We start from the raw sequence: 21,686 nt of genomic DNA on the forward strand, positions 1-21,686 counted from the left end.
ACACAATGCAAGCAATACCATGTAATTAACACTGTGCTAATCTGTTATGCATAAATTGAGTACCGCAGCTGATACATATGAATAGAGAATAGGGTACAATACCTGTCCAAAGTTAATAACACAGTTTCGTTCATTTCAGGTACATCATCAGCTTTAATGGTGATGTTAATTGTGGTATCACTTTGTCCAGATAAGAAAACCACGGAGCCGTTAAAAGGACTTATATCATCCTGTGTTACCGCCTTTTGATTGGGACCAGAGGGTTTCAAACTCCAGAACACAGTTGCTTGACCATCAGTCCCATCTCGATGCAATGCAATGGAAACCTGTGAAACACATTAATTTGTTGTGACTTGCAAAAGTAGATGCAAAACCGATTACTCCCTTGCAAATTACTATTTGAATAAATAATAATAAAAACAAAAGTTTGGCCAGTTCTAATTTGAGAATGGGAAATGATCTATCTTATTCAGGATTTGTCTCAGTCCTACTTTACATGACTATGCTCGCAATTGGTGAGAGAGACTAACTGCAGTATCTTTTGCTCTGTGTGAGCATCAAGGGCTAACTGGTTTTAGATACTTACACAGAAAGCAAAGACCAATCTCAGTTCTCTGGAAATCAGTAACAGATTATTTCAGAGCATTTTTTTTTTTTTTAAAGAAGAGAATATTTAGGATAAGACAGAACTTACAGGAAGGCTTTTCCTCACATTAATTGTCAAATGCTACACTGAATACAGCAAACTCCACCTTCTCCAAATAAGTTTTCCATAGCAAAAGACAATATAAAAAGGCTTACTTACCAGCGTAGCAGGGGAATCTTCTGGTTCAGAAAGAATAATCGGTAGATTGCTAATAAAGCCTATTTCTCCATTTGCAATATCTGGAGTAATCCTCAAAGAAATATTTCGAATTTCGCCTAATCTAGGACTCACAGATGGGACTAGAGGAATTCTATTCACCAGTTCAACTCCTTCCAGCTGTAGGAAAAAGTAAAAGAAAAGTGAGAAATAAGAAGCCTCAGCACCAAGTCAGAACAGTTCTGACATTTCAGAGTAATTTTCATATAAAGGAAGTATACATCTCCAGAGCAAATTCTTCCTACTGATAGCACTGCTGTTATAAAAATTTGTAAGTAGACATGTCAAAGAAATTAAGTGGATATTGTTGAGCTGTCAGCAGAATGGTACACCTCCCAGACAAATCATGTTAGTGTATGTAATTAAACACAGATCAAGCCAGAGAGAGAGACTCTGTTCCAGATCAGCTGATACATTACTAGAGCTATTAACAACAGTCATTGATGAGCAGCATAGGCAATTGTCTAACATCATTTTTTGTGTCTTGCATTGATAAAAATCTAGGGAAATCACTGAAGTCATAATAATTTACAGCCCTTGATCAAACAGCCAAATAATAATCCACTTTTCTTTCCTCTCCACAAAATTTTAAGGAATTCTCTATCTAAGAACTACCAGAGCCACATTAAGAATTTAAATTCAGTACAGTATTTCAAAACTGTATTTTACTTGTCACTGCATTTCTGATAGATTATAGATACTAAGAGGAAATAGATTTTTTTTCATCCTTTTCTTTAAAAGGGAAGCATCACTCGCTAAGCCCAGCACCAGTAGTGACACACCAAGGAAAGCAGAACTTGCCTGTTTAATTATTTCCTTTAAATATTATTTATTCCATGTGATTCTGTCTACATGCATCATTACAATAAATGTTTCCATAACAGATTTGCATATATTTCTGTGAACATTTCACTGGGGCATAAACTCCCACTGACATTTTTTCTTGGAGTTATCAGGTGTTATCATAGAGTAAAGCTTTATTTTTTGGGGATAAAATAGTGGCCTTTCTTAAATTCATATAGTAATCATGGTTCACCATTTCAAAAGATGATTTTTAAAGTCTTACAGTTCTTGAAACCAAACTCTATAAATATGTGGGCTGTATCATATTTTGTTCCACAACTGCTTGAGTAACACCCAGAAATATGCATGAACATTTATCTGATGATAGATGGAAATGTTTTACAAATACTGTATTTAGTAACTGATTCTCAACCATTCCAACTTGTTATCAAAAGTCTGAAGAACAGATGATGGCACTGTTTGTTTCTCCTCTTTTCTGAGCTTTCTCCTAGCATAGGCCCCGATTCTGCAATTAACAGGATGAAAGTGCACCATTGTGCGGTTATTAGCTCAGTAAACTTTCTGAAATACTACACAGCCAAAACAATTTGCTCTATTTAAAGTGTATGCTGTATTTGGATCCTGTATGGTACCTTTGGAATAAAGTAATAATCAATAAAGAACAGAGATTTTACTCTTTCTGCAATGTTTCCTTTAGTACCTTTTAAAGGAAACCAGTACAAAGAGAAAAAAATATATAGTTATTTGAACAATAACAATTAGTTTATGAGCTTAATTTTCAGAGTTAATCTTCCTAGCTATACCAAAAACCGCATCTCTGATTACAGCACGTTATTTAATTGAAGGTGTCACTAAGGAATATATCTCACATTAACATTATCTCCTGTACCTTTATTCATCCTACAGTTTCATTTGCTTCTCTGCTGATTCCTGAGTCAATTCTTTATTTTGCCTAAGTACAACTCATTCTAAACATGTTCACTGAGATTATCATTTATTCACGATGCAGAAGGATTGTCACAGTGATAAATAGTGGTGTTTTCCTTCTCTATGAGTTTCTAAATTAATTATTTGAGCTGGAAAGCTCCTCTGATTTAATTTCTTCAAACAAAGATTTTATTTATAGTTCATGGAGAAAGTACAGAAAAAAAAAAAACAGATTGGAATCTACAGTTTGAAAATCCAGGCAAAGTGCTTGGAATGACTGAACATTCTGAAATATTTATCAGATGTGTGTCTTGACTACAGTCAAAGGACAAAAAAAAAAAAAAAAAAAAAAAAAACATTGAATACATGGAATTAGACATTTAAGAATTTTGTGGATCTCTCAAACCTCTTGCAATCATAAAACATACTAACGTGTTCTAGTATTTCAGAAGGCAATTCCTAATCTAACTGTGAATGCCATAAATAAATAAATAAATAAAATTGCATATTAGATAAACAATATAATTCTGGCAAAACTTTTTGTTCTCATTATTCCTCCTGTAAGAGAATGTAGGGAGAAGGATGTGGAGGGAGGAAATCTTTCAAAGGTCTTAGAAGTGATTACAACGTCTTTGGTAGACTATAAGGAAAATATAAAACCTGGCAAATTTGAAATTCATGGATATAACATCAACACCTTCAACGATGATAAAAGTTATCTTTTACAAATTGAGATAGAAAAAAAAAAGGAAAGAAAAAAGTGAAGAAAACTATACAGGGAAAAAAAAAAGTAAGTTCTCCTAACAAATTTATATATAAATGCAATATAATATACATATAATATATAATGTATATTTGACCCTTTTTAATTTAGAATAGTTCAGCTGGAAGAGCAAAGATCACAGTATCACAGAATTGTAGGGGTTGGAAGGGACCTGGTCAGGCTGGAGAGTTGGGCAGGAAGAAACCAGATGAGGTTTAACAAGAGCAAGTGTAGAGTCCTGCATTTGGGAAGGAACAACCGCAAGTATCAGTACAGGCTGGGGGATGACCTGCTGGAGAAGGACCTGTATCAAGCCCAAGATACATTTACTTGCATGTCATTTCTGAAATTTTTCCTGCTTCAGTAATTTAATTTTAAGAACCTTATTTTTTTCACGTTCCAAGTCAGAGGCCAAGCAGAAACATGCTTCAAGGGGCAAGCAACAGACAACGCTGATCTCATTTTGATAAATTCCATGATTAGTACCTGAATCCTCTTTAGTTTTAAAATTTGTTTAATTACTAATGATTAGGGATAGAAAACTTTATAGCATAGTTATGAAAGATGTCTTTTTAAATAAGAAAATCTTTGCTTCAGAGCTAAGCACTTTTTTTTTTTTACAGGAATGGTCATTTAAATTACAGTCAAGGGGAAGGATCAATTATTGAATCATATTCCTCATATTAAATAAGCTAAAAAACAAAAACAAAAACAAAACAGCTGAGATACCTGTATGAGGAAATGAGCACCATTTTGAAGAAATGCATCTTTTCTTATTGGTATACTCAAAGTATGATGTGTTTTTCCTTCTGGAAACAGGAGGATGCTGTTTCTAGACATATTTAGAATGCCATCTTTTGCTCTCTCAGGATCCAGAGCTCCAGCTGGAATATACAGTGCAGTATAAACTAACTGCACATTTCCAACTGTTCCTTTCTCCCTTACAAAACTCAAGGATAAAAAGCGTCCTGTTGGATTACTTTCAATCTTCTGATTCTCCAAAGGATAAAACTTTATTACGCCATAAACATCATCGCTGTCCTGAATGTAAAACAAAAGCTGCAAAACAGAAAACAGCATCACTTACTCAATGCTACAATTAATATACACCACAGTTTTCACGTTTTCATGAAAGTATGTCCTGACTGTCATCATACATTTTTATCGTTAGTGAATTGGCACTCAAGAAAGAAATCAGATTGACAGCCCCAAAGTGTTGCTTGTGCACAAGCAGCACACCACTGATAGCAGCAACTTTCCTGCTATGCCTCATCTATGTCAGAATGAGCTTTGAATAACTGATTTTTGGTTCAGCAGCCAAAGTGAATAATTTGAATATATTTCAGACTGTGAAAAAATCATTTAATTCACCAAATTCATTCCAATCATATGTTCAAAAAGCAAAGTAGGGACCTGAGTCACAGAATTGTCAGTAATGCTAATTACCCCTTATTTAAAAGTTCAGAGGTTAGTCTTAATCACTAAGCCATCCTCTTGAAGCTGTTACTCTGTGTAAAACATTCCAGTACCTACAGCAAATAAGCAAGTGAAAATAAATGCTCAACCTTCTCTTAGCAAGCAACCAATCAAGATAGCAGTTATGCAATGATATTTATGATGGGAATATTCTAAGCTAAATGCTACTGCATTAAATAGGTCTGGCCTTATAAAATATGTTAAGCCAAAGACTTTGGATGTGGCTCTTTATACTGAGAATACATCAGCTTGCTTCACTTAAACTCAAGCACAACTACTTCAATTTAGCCAATCCACCAAAACTGGTGGATCCTAATCCTAATCCTACTCCCTAATTATTATCTATCACCTCCTCAAAACAAGTTCTGAAATCAAACTTACCTCAGATGGTTCGCTGACTTCTGCGCCTCCCTGTATTGTATGAGCTAAGAGCTTCAGAAGATAGGGCTCTGCTTCTTCTGGTATGTTATCATCAATAATGGTCAGTGAAAGTGTGACCAGCATCTGTCCTTGATCAAAATGTATCTCCCCGGTCTCTGGAACAAGGTCTGCAGTCACAGGTGACAGATCACTGCTATTTCGAGTTATGACCCAGGTCACAGAAACATTTCCATGTGTTCCACCATTTCTTACGATCGTGATCCCTTCAAACCTGTGGTTTTGAATGAAAATAAAAATCTGTAACATGCAATTATAATTAATATCGGTTTACTTAGCTATCTGTTCCCTGGAAGATTTATACTGACTTCAGTGGAATCGATATTAACTGCTGCTACTGACATTTGAGTCAGGACTTAAAATTTGTGAAATCATACCACAGAAGTAGACTTTTCTCAGGTTGCTTATTCATGAGATAATATACATAAAGACATGAGTAATATATCTAAAGACATTAGTTAAAATTTATTTTGTTTACAGTAAGAAAGATACTGAGAAGAGGAAAGTTGGCATGTTTATATTTTTTCTCAGGAAAGATGTTAAATTTCAGAAAACTTTTTCTCAACTAAATTTCTACACTGTTTTATGGACTATATCAAAATACAATTGTCAGGCATGAGTGTTTAAATAATGATTTTATTTAAAATAAAGTGACTCAACTATTTGCCTATGCACTGAAATATAATTTATCAATATTTGTGATTATGGAAATGTCACGTTTCCTGTATCTGTGTATAAGAAAGAAAAAAAAAAAAGTGAATATTGAAGTGCTGGGCTCTACATACTAGAAATTGTTCATAAAATCATAGGTTGATACATTACCTCTTTCTCTGGGGATGAACCACCATCACTAGCTAGCAGTGGACATTTTTACTAAAACTGGCAATATTGTATAGATATTAGTTCTGCTTGTAAAGATGTGTGTGGAGATTTGTTTTTAATTTATCTGTAAAATTACATGTATTTAACTTTTTTGGAAGTCTATGGGTATTCAGTACTTCACAGAAGACACTCACCACCATTTTTTAACCAGAGACTGACTTTAAATACAGTATAGACAAAGATTTACTGGGAAAGGAAGCCTGAAATATATTTTCCACTTGTATGAATGGGTGTGTGGCCGCATCACAACTTCACTGATCCATCTTTTAGATTAAGGGTTTTTCAGTATTTTGATAATGTCATTAAATATTTACAGTTCTCATATATAGTTCATAAATATTAAAATACTTCTGCATAATTAGACATTTTCTCCCTTGAAAATTCTATATCGTTTATAATAATTACACAGTAGGTGATTTCTATATTAATTTTTCACTACTGATTTTATAATTACTGTCAGTGAAATCCTAAGGATGCTTTACAGTGCCAAACAAATCCCTTAACATGACGAGATACTGTTTGAAGATCTGTAGTACCTTGAAATTTGGTCTTCATCAATGATAACAGTTTGAGTAAACAGGATACTGTTGATTGAAAGCACTCCATAGGGTTTATCATTTGGTTGGATGGTGACGTGAACAACAGATGGATTAACCAAAACAGCATCTCCCTGTAACGTGTCCTTAAGGAGCATAATTTGGAAGGTCTCAGCAATTTCTGGTATGGCATCATCAAGGATCTTGAATTTCATATATACTTCATGAACTAGAGGTGTGAAGACAATAGTTGTATTTGGCTGAAGATCTAGGAAGTCTAAATTGAGCTGCGCGTGTGCTGTTGAATTCCCAGTTATGATGGTGTAACTGACGGAGACTTCACATTCATCAGGTCCAATTAATTTTCCACTGTCATCCTTACCACGAATCACTTGAATTGTGAGCATTTCGACTTCCTCAGGCACCATGTAAGTGCTCTGAGCAAATCGCACAGGGCTGTCATTTTTCTTAATATTAATCTGAACAGAATTCCTTGTGGTGTTGATTTCAGCCCCTCCCTCCACACTCCTGAGATGAACAACAAACAATTCATCATTTTCAGGTATCTGGAAAAATAATAGTAGCAACAGGGTGTAAGTCCCATTTCAAATATATGCAGAACACTTACTTAGAAATATGTTATGTATATTTAGCAATAAAGGGAAATAATACAAACATTACAACCCTTTTCACATTAAAATAAACAGGCAAAAAGAAACTCGCTTGCAACTTTGAAAATCCCTTCTCAAAACTGAATGTTTCCATTTTCTAAGACATACTTCTATGCTATGGAAATATGAAAAAGTGGGAAAAGACAAAAAAAAAAAAAGGGCAAACAAAAACTAGGCAAGAATCAGATGAAGCTCTATCTTTCCAACTAGAGAGTGTGAGGAGATCCTAACTCAACTTGTGGAAGTTGCTCTGCTTGGACACAAGTGTTCCTGACAGTTATTTAGTCTGACATCTTTATTTGCTGATGTTAACACCATTTTACATCTATGCATGCCTGAAAGAACAGAGGAACAACATATGAACACAACCTACCTTGGCCCTTTTGTTCCTATTCAACGGGAAAAAGAACAGTTCCTACTTTCAGACAGACTCACATTCCCAGCACAGCTTCAGTCACAGCTCTGAGAATGTGCTTGCTGATGCTTATCTATTAATTAGACTTTGGCATTTCTACATGTGGTTTGTTTAGAACTGCACTTTAGTTTTAGCTCTTTAGTCTCTAATAACTGATGCAGCAGACAAAAAAGAAGGGTTTATAAGCCTTGAATTGCAGAATTTAATATTTTTTACTTTATATTATTACATTTTATTCCCCAGTCTTGATAGGCTAAGTCTGTTTAACTGGAAAATATCATTATTTTATTAATACAGAGAGATTAGAAGGAAATATTTAAATATTACATAAGATCCTCACATCTCATTCTTGTTGTGGACTCTCAGAAAAAACAGTATTATTTGCTTCTGAGATAAATTCCACAACAAAATTGCTTATGTGTTACTAATGGCATTGCTTTGTTATAGGGCTGATGAATCCTTTCCATGTAGTTCTGTTTACTGAGCAAAAAAAGTTCAGAATTCCTTGTGGTCCAATATTTCTTCTCTTTTTACACATTTGTTAATTGGCCACCCTTAGATCCTGTTTCAGGGCACAAAGGGTATGCACGCCGCTGTCTTTGTAGCTGAGGCCAATTTTGTCCCTTGTTTGACTTGTGGCACTTAAACTTGCATAATATTATTGACTGATGCAGGTTGTTTGTTTTTTTTTCCAGCGTGAGATTTGCAAGCTCTCTGTCACCTCTCTCCTACACTACTATTTCCTATTTTATCTTATTAAAATTGATGTTAACTTACGCTTGTTTTAGTTCACTAGTTCATATACTGTCTTGCAGTACAAAAATACGCATTTGACAGTCAGAACGTACATGCCATTTTAGTTGCAGATAAAATCTTAGTATCCTACATAAATAAGGCATTGTGGAGCTTTCAATTACATCATGATTGACCAATAAATACATGAGTCAAACTTCGAATATAATAGTATAAATGATTTCCAGTGCTGCCTTGCCTCTTTAATTTTCTCTTAAAGTTGCAATTATACTTAAAAAGGAAACCTGCACAGGAAAAGTACTATAAATGCAGAGCTGTGGAAATCAGAACTGCAGTCCCCTACCTTCTGTAAGGCTGCACAATTCAGAAAAATACTTGTTTCATTGGTTTCCCTAACTCAGATCCTAAAAGCTCAAATTAAGTTCTGACAGTAGTGTTACTGGATTCTTGTGAACTCTATCATCATCATCATCAATAAAGGTTTTTGTGCAAAATTCATCTTTCACATACACTTGTGAAAGACTTTCAAAGAGTGGAAAGACGTTGACTAGACACACCAAATACAGATCAAACTTTTAGAAACAGAAGTTTGAGAGCATTTCTCAGAATAAAAATAAATAAAATCACATCCTCCCAAGAGAAAAGACCCTAATAATTTATTTCTGTGTGTAAGTCACTGAAATATTACATTGAATTGGAAAGAGATGTTTCTACACTTCAGCACCCCAGGTTGGCACAGCCTCTTAACACTAGAGTATCAGTAGAAATGTGGAAGGACATTTTTTATAACTAAGAGTAAAAAGGAAACAAGCTGCTTTACAGTTCTGTGCTCACTTCTGAGACACACACCTTTCACCATTATTGTTTTCTTATGAATTTCTTACTAAGTTGTTTTGCATCATATATACTTATTTTGATGTCTCAGTTTTCCCTCTTAAGCTTATTATAAAGGAAAAGAAAAACACAAAAGAAAAGTGCAGGTAAGAAAAAAGGAAAATCACAAGTTGCAAATTAGAAGAATGTTTTGTTTACTCTGAGATAAAAAGAAAGCCTCACAACCTATGAGTTATGTTGTGTTTTTTTTTTGTTTTGGTTTGGTTTTTTTGTGTGTGTGTTGTTTTTTTTTTTCAATTGGCCAATCTGAAAACAGAAAAATGTTAATTATCACCTAGTATTCATGCTTTCCACAAGACTGCATGTTTGTTTCAGGAATCTCATCTATTTTTAGGATTTTTTCAAATATGTTTCTACCCTGAAACATATTTGAAAAAAAAAAACCACAAACAAACAACGACAAAAAATATTTTTGAATCTGCCTTTTCCCTGTGAATCTTCAATGTGTAATATTCTTTCTTTAGTGACAAAGATAACATGTCTGCTCAGCCAGGATATGCACATAAACTAAAACTATTCACTGATGAGAATTAAAGAGGGAGCTTGGAAAGAGTAAAAATAATAGACCAGAGAGCCAAAATTTAACATCACTTCATCAAATAGAACTGCTTTTAACCTTATTTAAGCCAAGCCTTTTTGTAACTTATTACTCTAAGTCTTTCCAGAACTTCAGTTAACCTTCTACGTATCAAAGCCTAAGATGAAGTCAGCTTGTTCCTACCTGATCATCAAGCACTGTTAAATTATAAATCAGCTTTGATCTCCCAGGTGTGAATGTAATATTTCCCTTAGCTGGACTTAGGTCTTCTTCAGCTGGGTTTGGACCATCTTTTATCTGCAAAGAATTGATTTGTCTGATGAGAAGTCTATAAAGCAGGAATACAAATCCAGTGCAAGTACAATAACCAATATGCAGTGTGACTTGCATAACAAATGACTATCTGTTCAGCCATCTCCAACTTACAACTTACATGAACATTCAGTTGTGAAAATCTGCTCTTTTCTGGCAGACAGTGTAAGTCAGAACAACCACTCTGAAGAAATCCCGTATTTCCAGAATAAGAGGAAGAAAACTACTTCCATATAGGCCTATGGGGACTCTTTAGTATATTCTGATGCATAACTGACTCTTTCATATTACAGAAAGGATATTCATGCAAATTCAGTTTGAATCAATAGTATTTCATAATAAATTCCAAGACAAAGTAATAGTACTTACTGGTTTTGTGTCCCTTCTATCTTAACTTGTGATATTAAAGATACTAAATTTAACAGTCAAACTCAAAATACTACAAAGCCTCTTAAAGGTCATATGGGATTTTTTGGTTTTAGAACATTTTGTAAATTATTTTTCAACATACATATATAATGATGTGAGACAGACCTAAGTAATTGTCCAGAGAGTAAGATTTACTGTACCTTAAAACAAACATATTTGCAAAAAATTGCACAGAGAATCATATTCAGTACTTTAACTATTCATGCTATATTTAGTATTAATAAAATCCAGTGCAAAGCTTTTCTGGTTTTGACAGGTCTAGACTAAAGCTTTGAGGTCTAGATTAAAGCCTTACCCTATAGGACCAGGCAACTAGTACAGAAATATCTATATGAAAGATTTTATATATAATTTTAAAGTAAATAATAGAGTCTGAGCTAGATAAGAAAAAGAAAGCAATGAAGTCAGTAATTGTATCACATTCAAATCACATATGTAAATAACAGGATAAGTATTCAACATGATTAATTATTTCAAAAGCTTCATTTGCAGGGGATTCAAGATAGAGATCAAGATACAGATGATTATAGATACAGAAATTCACCAAATCCTGAGCACTCACAGTTCAAAGTTGGGATAATCATTAAAGACTCACTTGAATATTTGTATGTAAAATAAATATTTTTTAAAAAAATTAAAAAAACTTAGATAAGACACTTCTTACATACTTAATATGCATTATTTTCTAGTAATACATACTGATGTTGCCTCACGTACCTTTCTAAATGACAGAATATACTCGGTTTTCTCTAGTACCTCTTAACGTTAAACAGTCAATTAAACAGTCAGATAATTACAGTATTTTCTATATGACGGTTAATATGAATCCCTTTTATGAAACAGATCTACCTAATGTAGATGTAGGTATTTTGTCCTTCTTCCCCTTTTGCAAACACTTCAATAAATTATGATTACAGCCTCTCAGTTTAATCCAACAGACTACTGTATGAAGTCTTTTGGATAAACTCACCTCAAAAGTTATGACGACCGTCCCATAGGTTCCCCTCTCTCTAATTAGAGTGAGCGGCACAAATTCATTTCTGCCCCTGGGCTCATTCACTGTGATTAAGGCAGACTAATGAGGAAGAAAAGGAACAGACAATCAGACACAGATCAAATATCACAGCAGAATGAAGAAACTGTTACCATAGAAATATCAAACTCCCACAGACAAGTTAATCCAATCCGCAAACCAGTCCACTGATGGCATACATTTCCTAGCAACCAATTAGTTCAGCTAATGAAAACCTTAAAAGATTTCAGATAAAAATGTATCACGTAATGCAATTTGTGTGTTTTTGTTGTTGTTGTTGTTTGTTTGTTTCTGTAAATGAACATAGTCAACATACACAAAGCACTGACATATCATCACTGGTATTTTTAGGAGCTCCTACACCCATTAAAAATAGGTTTTCACCATCATGAAGTCGTTTATTAGATAGCTAGCTATAAATGTACTCAGGACAATCATTTAGGTCACTGGTCACTTTTTTAGGCTATTGTAGGTAACAGATTTTGAAGATATCCACAAATCCCAGAAGCAGCTTGGCTTAGTACTGTGGCTCTAACATTTTCTTATGTTCTTATGTTTTTTCAGAGAAGTCCTATACAAAATTATATTGTCAGAATGCTGTCAATAAGGCATAGCTACTCGTTCTACTAATACAACCTCTGTATTATTGCAAATATCATCTGCTGGAGTAACAACAGCATCTTATCCCAGAGGGTGTTATAAAATGCATATATTATGACAATGTTCCCTCAGTAATTGGTAATTAACCCTACTGCAAGAAGCTGTGCCTGCTCTTCAGAGGAACAGGTTTATATTCAGAAGCTACTTCTTTGTTTACATGCTACATTTCAAAACTGAAATAACAGTAGCAATAAAAACAAACCAGATGTAAATTGTACACTCAGGTAGAGAGTATTTATACATCCAAACAAGTCTGGAATTTTAACTGTTATAAATTTCCAATAGAAACAAAAATAATATGTCAGAAATACATGCTTATAGATTTACTTCCTTTCATTATCCTTTCAGAAATAAGCAAACTACCCACATTAAAGCCAGAGAAGACTGAAGAATATTCAAACCTGGATGGAACTGGAACTGTTTGTGTGACTCACAATAATCAAATAGTCTTCTTCCTCCACTGCAAAATGTTTCACACGTCTGGTATCCAGAACAGAAAGAGTCTGTATCTGCAAGGGAAATATGAGGGTGACTATGTTTATCTACATATGTATATAAACAAATACATTTTATATTACATTGTATATAGTGAGAAAAAGTACGCATAGAATGTTAAGAATTCCAAAATTATGTATAAAACTATACATGAAATAGCTTTTAAAACTTTATATTTTATATATATATATATATATATATATATAAGCAACTAATTTACAGAATTAACATAACTTATCATACATTTTCCAGAAAATGTTCTATGACTTGATTGCTTGAGAATTTCTTCCCCCACTTCCAAGCAGAGCTACAGGCTGGGAGATGAGTGGTTGGAAAGCTGCCTGGCCGAGAGGGACCTGGGAGTATTGGTTGATAGTCGGCTGAATATGAGCCAGCAGTGTGCCCAGGTGGCCAAGAAGGCCAACAGCATCCTGGCCTGTATAAGAAGCAGCGTGGCCAGCAGGGCTAGGGAAGTGATTGTGCCCCTGTACTCGGCTCTGGTGAGGCCGCACCTCGAGTACTGTGTTCAGCTTTGGGCCCCTTGCTACAGGAAGGACATGGACGTGCTCGAGCGAGTCCAGAGAAAGGCAACGAAGCTGGTGAGGGGTCTGGAGAACAAGTCTTATGAGGAGCGGCTGAGGGAGCTGGGGTTGTTCAGCCTGGAGAAGAGGAGGCTCAGGGGCGACCTTATCGCACTCTACAGGTACCTTAAAGGAGGCTGTAGAGAGGTGGGGGTTGGTCTGTTCTCCCACGTGCCTGGTGACAGGACGAGGGGGAATGGGCTAAAGTTGCGCCAGGGGAGGTTTAGGTTGGATGTTAGGAAAAACTTCTTTACCGAAAGGGTTGTTAGGCATTGGAATGGGCTGCCCAGGGAAGTGGTTGAGTCACCATCCCTGGAGGTCTTTAAGAGACGTTTAGATGTTCAGCTTAGTGATATGGTTTAGTGAAGGACTTGTTAATGTTAGGTCAGAGGTTGGACTAGGTGATTTTGGAGGTCTCTTCCTACCTAGACAATTCTGTGATTCTGTGATTCCCAGGTAATCCTCCCTGCACCCTCAAATGTAAATATATAAAAAATACAAACAATGTAAACAACTAACTATGACAAACTTACATCACTGAAGTTATGTAGTATTTTAGGACACAAAACTAACTCTTGTCACACAGAGTGCTTTTTTCTAAAACATGGCCAGACTGGAGGACCTCCCTTGGTCCTTGCCAACCCATACTATTTTAAGATTTTAAAATTAAAATCGATTTACCCACAACAATCTGTGTCCAGCCATGAATGCATACACACTGTTGTTAGAAGCTCCCTGTGTGGCTCCTCCATGAGTAACCACAAGGTAGGAAGAGGCTCCAATTTGGAAAGACACACAACTTGTAGGATTCCACATACTGAAATTCTGCAAGAAGAATAAAAAAAAAGTAAGATTGTGACTTAAATTCCTTATTAACTAGCATGTCTGGTGTTCAAAAACAAACATTTACCTCAACAGGAACAAATACTCCTTTCCACTGGTAGACAGTAGAAAACAAAGCTGGAGGCATACGCAACAGAACACCGTACAGGATTTCTCTTGAGGTAAAGAAACACCAACCAGATGCTGATTCTTCCACAAAACTTTGCAAGACAGATAGGACACTGATACCACCCCCTGCAATATAGTAAAAAATAAAATAAAATAAAATAAAATAAAATAAAATAAAATAAAATAAAATAAAATAAAATAAAATAAAATAAAATAAAATAAAATAAAAACACTATTTACTATTATATTACTCTTGAGATCTTTTCTAACCCCATTCCCATTATTTACCTCCCAAAGCCAGACCTAGTATGAGAAATGATGAAGTTGTGTCTTAGTATTTGTTATAAGTGTATATAAATACATAGAAATGTTACAATGCTAAGGATATAATGAGAGTTAAGCAGTAAATGTATTTTTCATTCATTACAACTGCACATGGAAGACATATAGGCAATTTGAGTCTGACTCATAATAATTGATCTTGGAATTTAGCTAACAAGAGAATTAGCTAGATAGCAAGTAGTAAAGAAAAAAAAAAAAAAAGACAAATTACAAAATGTTCATGTTTTGTTCCCCATTTACAACATGTTCATGTTTTTATTCCAAGACGGTCCCTAAGCACCGTCTTGTCAGAACTAAACTCCAGGAGCTAGACTCTTGCATGTCACATGTCATTTATACTGTGTTAGAAAGATCCTGAGTTACAAGTAGTACGGAACAAATTTTATTACACACACACAAATAAATAAATAAATAAATGGCTAGTGACAATAATGTTCATATTAGCAGCAAAGACAGAAATAGAGATTACTGAAACTGGCAGAAGTGGCTGATGACAAGGTGATTCTTAAGCAGCTAAAGTATTTTATCTACTAAATCTTACATAGGAAAATATTAACTGAATTGTGTCTGAATACTTGAATTTACATTCCCAAGCTACATCTCCTGTATGCTTGGCTACTCTCTTACTATCTCCACTTCTACAAAAGCAGTGGACATTCTCTGTAAAGTGAACGTACTGATGCCAAATGCAGTATCTGATGATGTCTCCCACTCAACGCTCACAGAAACGTTAAGCCCATTACTCCGTGAAACTTTCAAATAAGCTGTAGTGTTGGCTTCTTCAATTATGATGAAATTTGTCCTAAATGTGAGAATCATAAAAATAAGGAAAAAATTATTTTATAGTATATTCATTGCTGTAATAAAAATAAGATTTTTACTGTACAATTCCAGATGCAGAATATACAACAGAAATAAAAAGAAAATATTAATAACAGGTTTCAGTATCTGATGGACTGGTAGCTACATTAATTAGGGTTTCCCAATGATCCTTACTACAATCATGCAAAATCATAGGCAATTCAACAAAATCTTTAAACAGACTGAAATTTAAGTATATTAAATTCACGTAATAGATGTTTAGATAATATTATTATTAAATATTAATATAAATTATTAACTCTAAATATCAATGTATTAATAAAATAGCATACATACATTTTTTATTTAAATAGTAAATTTATTTAATCTGTATGGTTTCAGCTGAATGGTTTTTAAAAATGGCAGTCCATATGTGTCACTTGCTTCTGAAAAACAGCCTTCAGTGAAAGTATATTTTTTACAGGTTTAAAAATGAAAGTAAATTATAAAACGTATGACTTCCTGGACACTGATATGAGGTTTGGAACTTTTAACATGGAATACTATCAGTGGAATATGTAGGCACTAGTGAAGTATTAGTTTATAAAGAAAAATAATAATAAATAAATTGAAATTTTGGATTATGAATAGTCCTTTTTATGCATTTTTCTACTCTTTTGTTTAGCAGTAATAGTATTTCACAATACCTTTCAAAGTTACAGATTTACAAATTGGGTTGCTGAATTTCTTTAATGCGATCCATCAAAAACAAAATTGTAGAGAAATATTATCTCTTTGGAGTATGAGCAACTATCTCCTTTTTACTGATCAGTGTAAAGTACCTATTTCCAACTGTATAGATGCTGAAAAGCCCTAGTGGAGCCTGGTTTTGTAATATTGTAATCATAGTTTCCACTCTCGTGCCTAGTCTGGCTCCTCCAGTTGGATTGAACAGGGTGACAATGAAGTGCTCATCCATTTCTGGTTCTTCATCTAGTACCGCAGAAATATGCAGCGTCTGATAACAAAACAAGCATACAATGTTATTGAGACATGATAACAGATGATGACACAGCTCTATCAGAATGTGCTACCTTTTTTTTAAATTTATTTCACTATAAGGCTTTGGATAGCATAGCAGGAGAAGAGCAGCTCATGAAGCTGGAGAGGACAGAATTGAGGCAAGCTCAGACTGAGTTCAGACTGAGGTTCTAAAGCCATCCATCTAGTGGCCTCCATTGGTGCAACACTAAGATGAGCATATTCACTTTTCGTTGTTGTTGTTCTCTTTTCTTTCTTTTCTCATCCTATGATCCTCTGAAGTTTTTGATCCTAATTTCATACTTTTGTTCTCTATTTATTCCATACATTTTTGGGTAGTTTATACTCACAACACAGCTATAAGTGTAATCAGTTAAGTTGGTTTTAATTTATTTTAGTTGGCAGCTAAGCTATCTTCAGGGAAACAGGGTAATCTCACTACTGGTGCTGTCAAGAAAGAAAAGGAAAAGGAAAAAAAAAAAGCAAGAATAGTGAGAGATTTGAAATACTCTTTCCTCTCGATGCTTCTTTCCCTCTCCTACACCACTGTGGATGAAGATCAGGTCTTCTAAAGGCAATCTCAAACTAGCAAAGAGCAATCTAGAGAAAGCTAAGTGCTTCACTTTCATTTGGGGCTCACTGTCATCCTTCACACTACTCAAACAAGCAAAAAATTTCATAGGTACGCATAGCCTTGCTGTACAAAATAAAAAGTTAGTGATGATGCATTTGGAAATAATACAAAATTTACAATGTTTTATATTTCTGTTCATTTCCACAATAAACCATATTTACCAACTATATTAAGAAGGCTCCAACTTCTTATAGATCTGCTGCATTGTGATTCCAAATGCATCTAAAGGCCAGAAATTGAAAACCAGTGTTTCCAAGAAAAGTTTGTCTCAGTTTCTATCCTATTGCCTGTAATATGCTAACACTAGCTTCACCAGCTTTACTGGCAAAAATAAATAAATCGAATTGTGATTAAACCTTAGAAGAGTCAGGATTCACAAACTTAAGCTAGTTCATTTTGTAGCTGACATTCTTGTGAGGACAGTATAGAGGCAGTGAGCTTAATACTTAAGTTATTTTCCAATCCTAAGACAGACAACTGTTCTACTTTTTGTATTTGTTGCAGCACATTCTGTTTAGTTCAGACTAACTAAAATGTTAAATTACAGAATGGGATTTTTACTTTGATCTTAACTATTAGGCTTGCAAATTATCACTTTAATTTAAAGTAAGTTTGCATTTCAGCTATAGATTGACTACATAAAAAGAACTGTTCCAAAGCACACATGAACGTTATCTATAGTGTACTGTTTTCAATTTACCTCAACCCTTACAAACTAAGAAACACCTAAAGATGAGCCCATTTAATTTTCACACACTTCCACATCAGATAATAACAGGAAATCAGTCACAGCTCATGACTCAATTCACTTTATGAATGAAAGAAGTAGAAAAAATAAACAGAAGATAAAGCACAGACATTTCTGAAATCTTTCCAATATTTCCAAAAAAAAAGCTTCCTAGACTTCTCTGGTAATAACTAGCATATTACCTTGAACCTGACTCCCTCTTCGAGCACAATATATCCTTGAGAAGGGGTCAAATCCATTGTTGCCTCTGAAGAATTAATCTCACTTACAAGATACTGAACAGTCACAGTGCCAAATATTCCCTGAGGTGGTTCTCTGATAATATTCAATACTGCAACACTTTCCATCAAATGGATAGATGTTTGCTCTCTCAGAAAGAAGTGATTGCTGTTATTGAATGACAAAACTCCATGGCCATCATCATTGGCAAGTATAGTAATTGTAGCTTTTGAAAAAGAAATAATGAAAATATTCTTTGGTTAACGTAGTAAAATATAAATATACATATATAGTAACATAATACATAACATAAACACAAATACATTCTTCCTTTAGTGTGTATATAATGCTTATGTGTCCATGACATTACCTGAAGAGAATGGGAAGGCATTTCACTTTAACTAGGAAGATCTCTAGACAGGAAGAATATAGTCTCTCCTAGAAAAGGATTATGAACTCTCTAAAAAGACCTCAGTTCAGTGAGGTAGTACACATTGAAAAACTCATCTTCGTGCTTTCTGATTCATTGCTTTACATATAAACTTTTTAATTGCACAGATTTCACAGGGATGTTTCAGAACCTTCCAAAGGAGTATAAAGATTCACCATAGCAGGACAATGGTGCTTTCTGAAATATGATTATTCAGAAAAGTGGAATTAAAATGTGTGCCACAGAATTCTAAAGAAATGGAACATTAAAACTAAGTTTTACCTGTTGTGTTCTCCCCTAATTCCAGCCCCAGAGATGGATTTGTTAAAATTAACTGGAACTTCTCATCACCTTCAGGAATCTCATCATCAAAAATCATGACATCAACAGATTTATGCCTTTCTCCATCAGCAAAAAAAAGAGTCTAGCGTTGAAACACATAAAGCACCGAATACTTACATCAGTTAATATCACACAGAAATTTTTGACTACGGTAAACAGAATTCTGTGAAATAGGAAGGAAGGGAAAGCATAGGAAGAGCCATATTCTCTGTTCCTTATAAACTGATTGAATCAGAAATATAAAGGTTCAGCACATTACAGAATGAGGACAAGAAAGAATAATTTATTTTGAAAGTCCTGTTGCAAAAATAGTCTATGAAAAAGTTTGTATGTCTAATCAAAATTAAATTTGAAATCGATGTTTGAAAGTTTACATTTTGCTTTATATTAAAAAATATATTTTTAAAAAAGAAATAAATAGTAAGAATAAGAATATTTTTATTTCATTCTATTTAGATTACCAAAGCAACTGAAACAAGCTGAAACATCTAGCATCACTACTGATCATTCTGCAGAATAATCAAGAAGATATTCTTTTACGGAAGCTGAAAGAATAAAAAGTACTAGATTTAGAGTTGCTTCTTACCCTTGAGGTTACATTAAAATCCAAACCCAGCTGGGCCTCCAAATTTTGGGCATAAAAAAATACAGACACATTGCCATATGATCCTCTGTTTCGGTAAGCCATTACTGTCAGATTCCCATGAGATTCACTAACTTCAAAACTAAAATAAAAAGAATAATTCTCAATGTTCACTGATTATGTTCTTTTGAAAAAGATAGTACATTCTTATTACATTTTCACTCTGAATTATTCCCTACCTTATAGTTCTCTAACGCATCCTTTTTACCTTTTTTCTCTTATCTAAATTGAATTAAGTAACACGAGGTTTTTGTTTTGTTTTGTTTTGGTTTTTGCTTACATGAATGGTGAGGCTGGAAGAGTTGATGCAGGCTGGGGAGGTTAGGCAAATTGGTGATATAAAAGGACAACAGTGAAAGTAGTAATAAGTAAAAGAATTCTGATTAGATGAATAGTGAATTTTTGTTTTCAGTGTGGGAATCCCACTTTCTAGTTCAGCTGAATTGAATGATTACTTTACCATCTCAAAGACATGGCCCTATTTTTAACAGGAGTTTTACTTTTAGAAAGAAAATGGGCAACACCAATCACTAATTGGCACAGTAAGTTCTTCAAGGAAGATGAGACTTACTTGGTACCTTCCCATTCAATTACTCCTCTTACACCATCATTAGCATCGATAACAATTTGAGAAGCTAAACCTTCCACATCTAAAAGGCAAAACAGAAAGACAAAAATTAAAGAACAATAAAATCAATTTTCTTGATTTTCAAGAATCACAGAAGCATTTATTCAATCGGTACTAATATTACAGTGTCTTTACAAAAAATGTGTAGGAGAAAATGGGAGTGGGCAAGATAACTGGAAAGAGTCCTTACTACTAGAAGTGCAATAATGCGTCTTGAATTAGCACTGTAATATTTAATAATGCATAAAAAAAAAAAAGACTAAGGAAAATGTAGAAAGTTAAACAGCACATAAAACATTAGAAAATAATAAAGTCTAGATTTGCGATGGAATCTTAATTTGTCTTCACTATAAGTGTTTATTACAATGACATTCAATATTTTGCATTTGCCATTCTGAGTATGAGAAAGACAATGAGGAAGAATAATAAATGATTCAGCATTTCATCTTCTATTTGTGCTTCAGTGCCTCATCATACATTCTAATGGCACACCTCAGATTTCACTACAAATACACAACTATTAATTTATTTGTGGGGTGTTCACATACTGTAATATTCTACTGCTCCATAAAGACATACAGGTATTTACAATTAGCCTGAAATCGTAATTGAATACACTGCAGTGTGAAAAACACCAAATAATAGGTTAATGTCAGAAAAGTCTACTAACTTCAGAGACCAGAACTTTACAGTCAAAACTTAATACTTCTCAGAAAATAGGTTGTTGTTTTTCAGACAACCGCACCACACAACTACCTTAACTTACTTGTTTACTTTTTATAAACTTCAACTTACTTTCTAAAACCAAATTGACTTCACCGAGTCTGCCATAAGTATATTATGTTTAGATCCATATACATTTTTCCATCAATTCAGATAAAACTGAACAAAAGTAGAAGATTATTGCCATGAATCTAAGCCTGTCACTATGAGGTAGAGATGACGATGAGCAATAGCTCTACACAGACAACAGAAGTGTTACTGAGGTTTACAAATCCTGAGGGAGTAATGGCAATTAGAGACATTTCTGCTTCACTCCTGCATTTTCTCATGTCACCCTGAAGTCAGATCTGTTCACCCAGGATCTGTAAGAGTTTGCTCACAGACACACACGCGGACACACGTATTTGAGTCAGGCTATTTCTTCTACCAGAAGAATTCACTGACATGTTATGTGAACACATTTTTTCCTTATGACTTAAAACTATTATTTTCTCATTGTAAGTAAAGCTGACCCAATGCAGTGTCACATCAGTGTTAAATGGTCATGGTTCAAGGAGACAGCCAAAGAGAAAGTGAGACTATACAACACTGTTTAGTTTGGATGAATCTTTCATTCTTATATGCTACTCCTTTCATATTTTAGACTCAACTATTCACAAATCAGCAATGAGTCTTGCAAGTTACCTTTCAATCTGTAACGAATTAACTCAGTCAC

At 34.2% G+C, this 21,686-nt stretch overlaps 1 protein-coding gene, 1 long non-coding RNA gene and 1 pseudogene across 3 annotated transcripts in view; 1 reads left to right on the forward strand and 2 right to left on the reverse strand.

Moving 5' to 3' along the window:
* LOC310891814 (adhesion G-protein coupled receptor V1-like) overlaps positions 1 to 12,123 on the reverse strand; it is a 75,696-nt pseudogene extending 63,573 nt beyond the window's left edge. The window contains exons 1-8 of the transcript in view: positions 12,118 to 12,123; positions 11,671 to 11,775; positions 10,143 to 10,256; positions 6,689 to 7,254; positions 5,214 to 5,484; positions 4,086 to 4,415; positions 806 to 982; positions 103 to 326 (exon numbers count right to left, since the gene is read on the reverse strand). The product of the transcript in view is annotated as an adhesion G-protein coupled receptor V1-like (transcript). The remainder of the gene's footprint in view (positions 1 to 102; positions 327 to 805; positions 983 to 4,085; positions 4,416 to 5,213; positions 5,485 to 6,688; positions 7,255 to 10,142; positions 10,257 to 11,670; positions 11,776 to 12,117) is intronic.
* The window catches only part of LOC310891811, a 294,710-nt gene that overhangs the window by 76,529 nt on the left and 196,495 nt on the right, over positions 1 to 21,686 (forward strand). The window lies entirely within an intron of this gene.
* LOC310891810 (adhesion G-protein coupled receptor V1-like) overlaps positions 12,789 to 21,686 on the reverse strand; it is a gene marked incomplete at its 3' end in the record, with an annotated part of 33,324 nt that continues 24,426 nt past the window's right edge. Inside the window, exons 17-25 of the mRNA XM_083854040.1 lie at positions 20,192 to 20,270; positions 19,564 to 19,702; positions 18,918 to 19,059; positions 18,169 to 18,431; positions 16,406 to 16,581; positions 15,440 to 15,564; positions 14,380 to 14,546; positions 14,151 to 14,294; positions 12,789 to 12,902 (exon numbers count right to left, since the gene is read on the reverse strand). Coding sequence (XP_083710166.1) covers positions 12,789 to 12,902; positions 14,151 to 14,294; positions 14,380 to 14,546; positions 15,440 to 15,564; positions 16,406 to 16,581; positions 18,169 to 18,431; positions 18,918 to 19,059; positions 19,564 to 19,702; positions 20,192 to 20,270 — 1,349 coding nt within the window. The remainder of the gene's footprint in view (positions 12,903 to 14,150; positions 14,295 to 14,379; positions 14,547 to 15,439; positions 15,565 to 16,405; positions 16,582 to 18,168; positions 18,432 to 18,917; positions 19,060 to 19,563; positions 19,703 to 20,191; positions 20,271 to 21,686) is intronic.

Source organism: Anser anser (genome assembly GCF_964211835.1).
Source record: "Anser anser genome assembly, contig: HAP1_SCAFFOLD_100, whole genome shotgun sequence".
NCBI lineage: Eukaryota > Metazoa > Chordata > Aves > Anseriformes > Anatidae > Anser > Anser anser.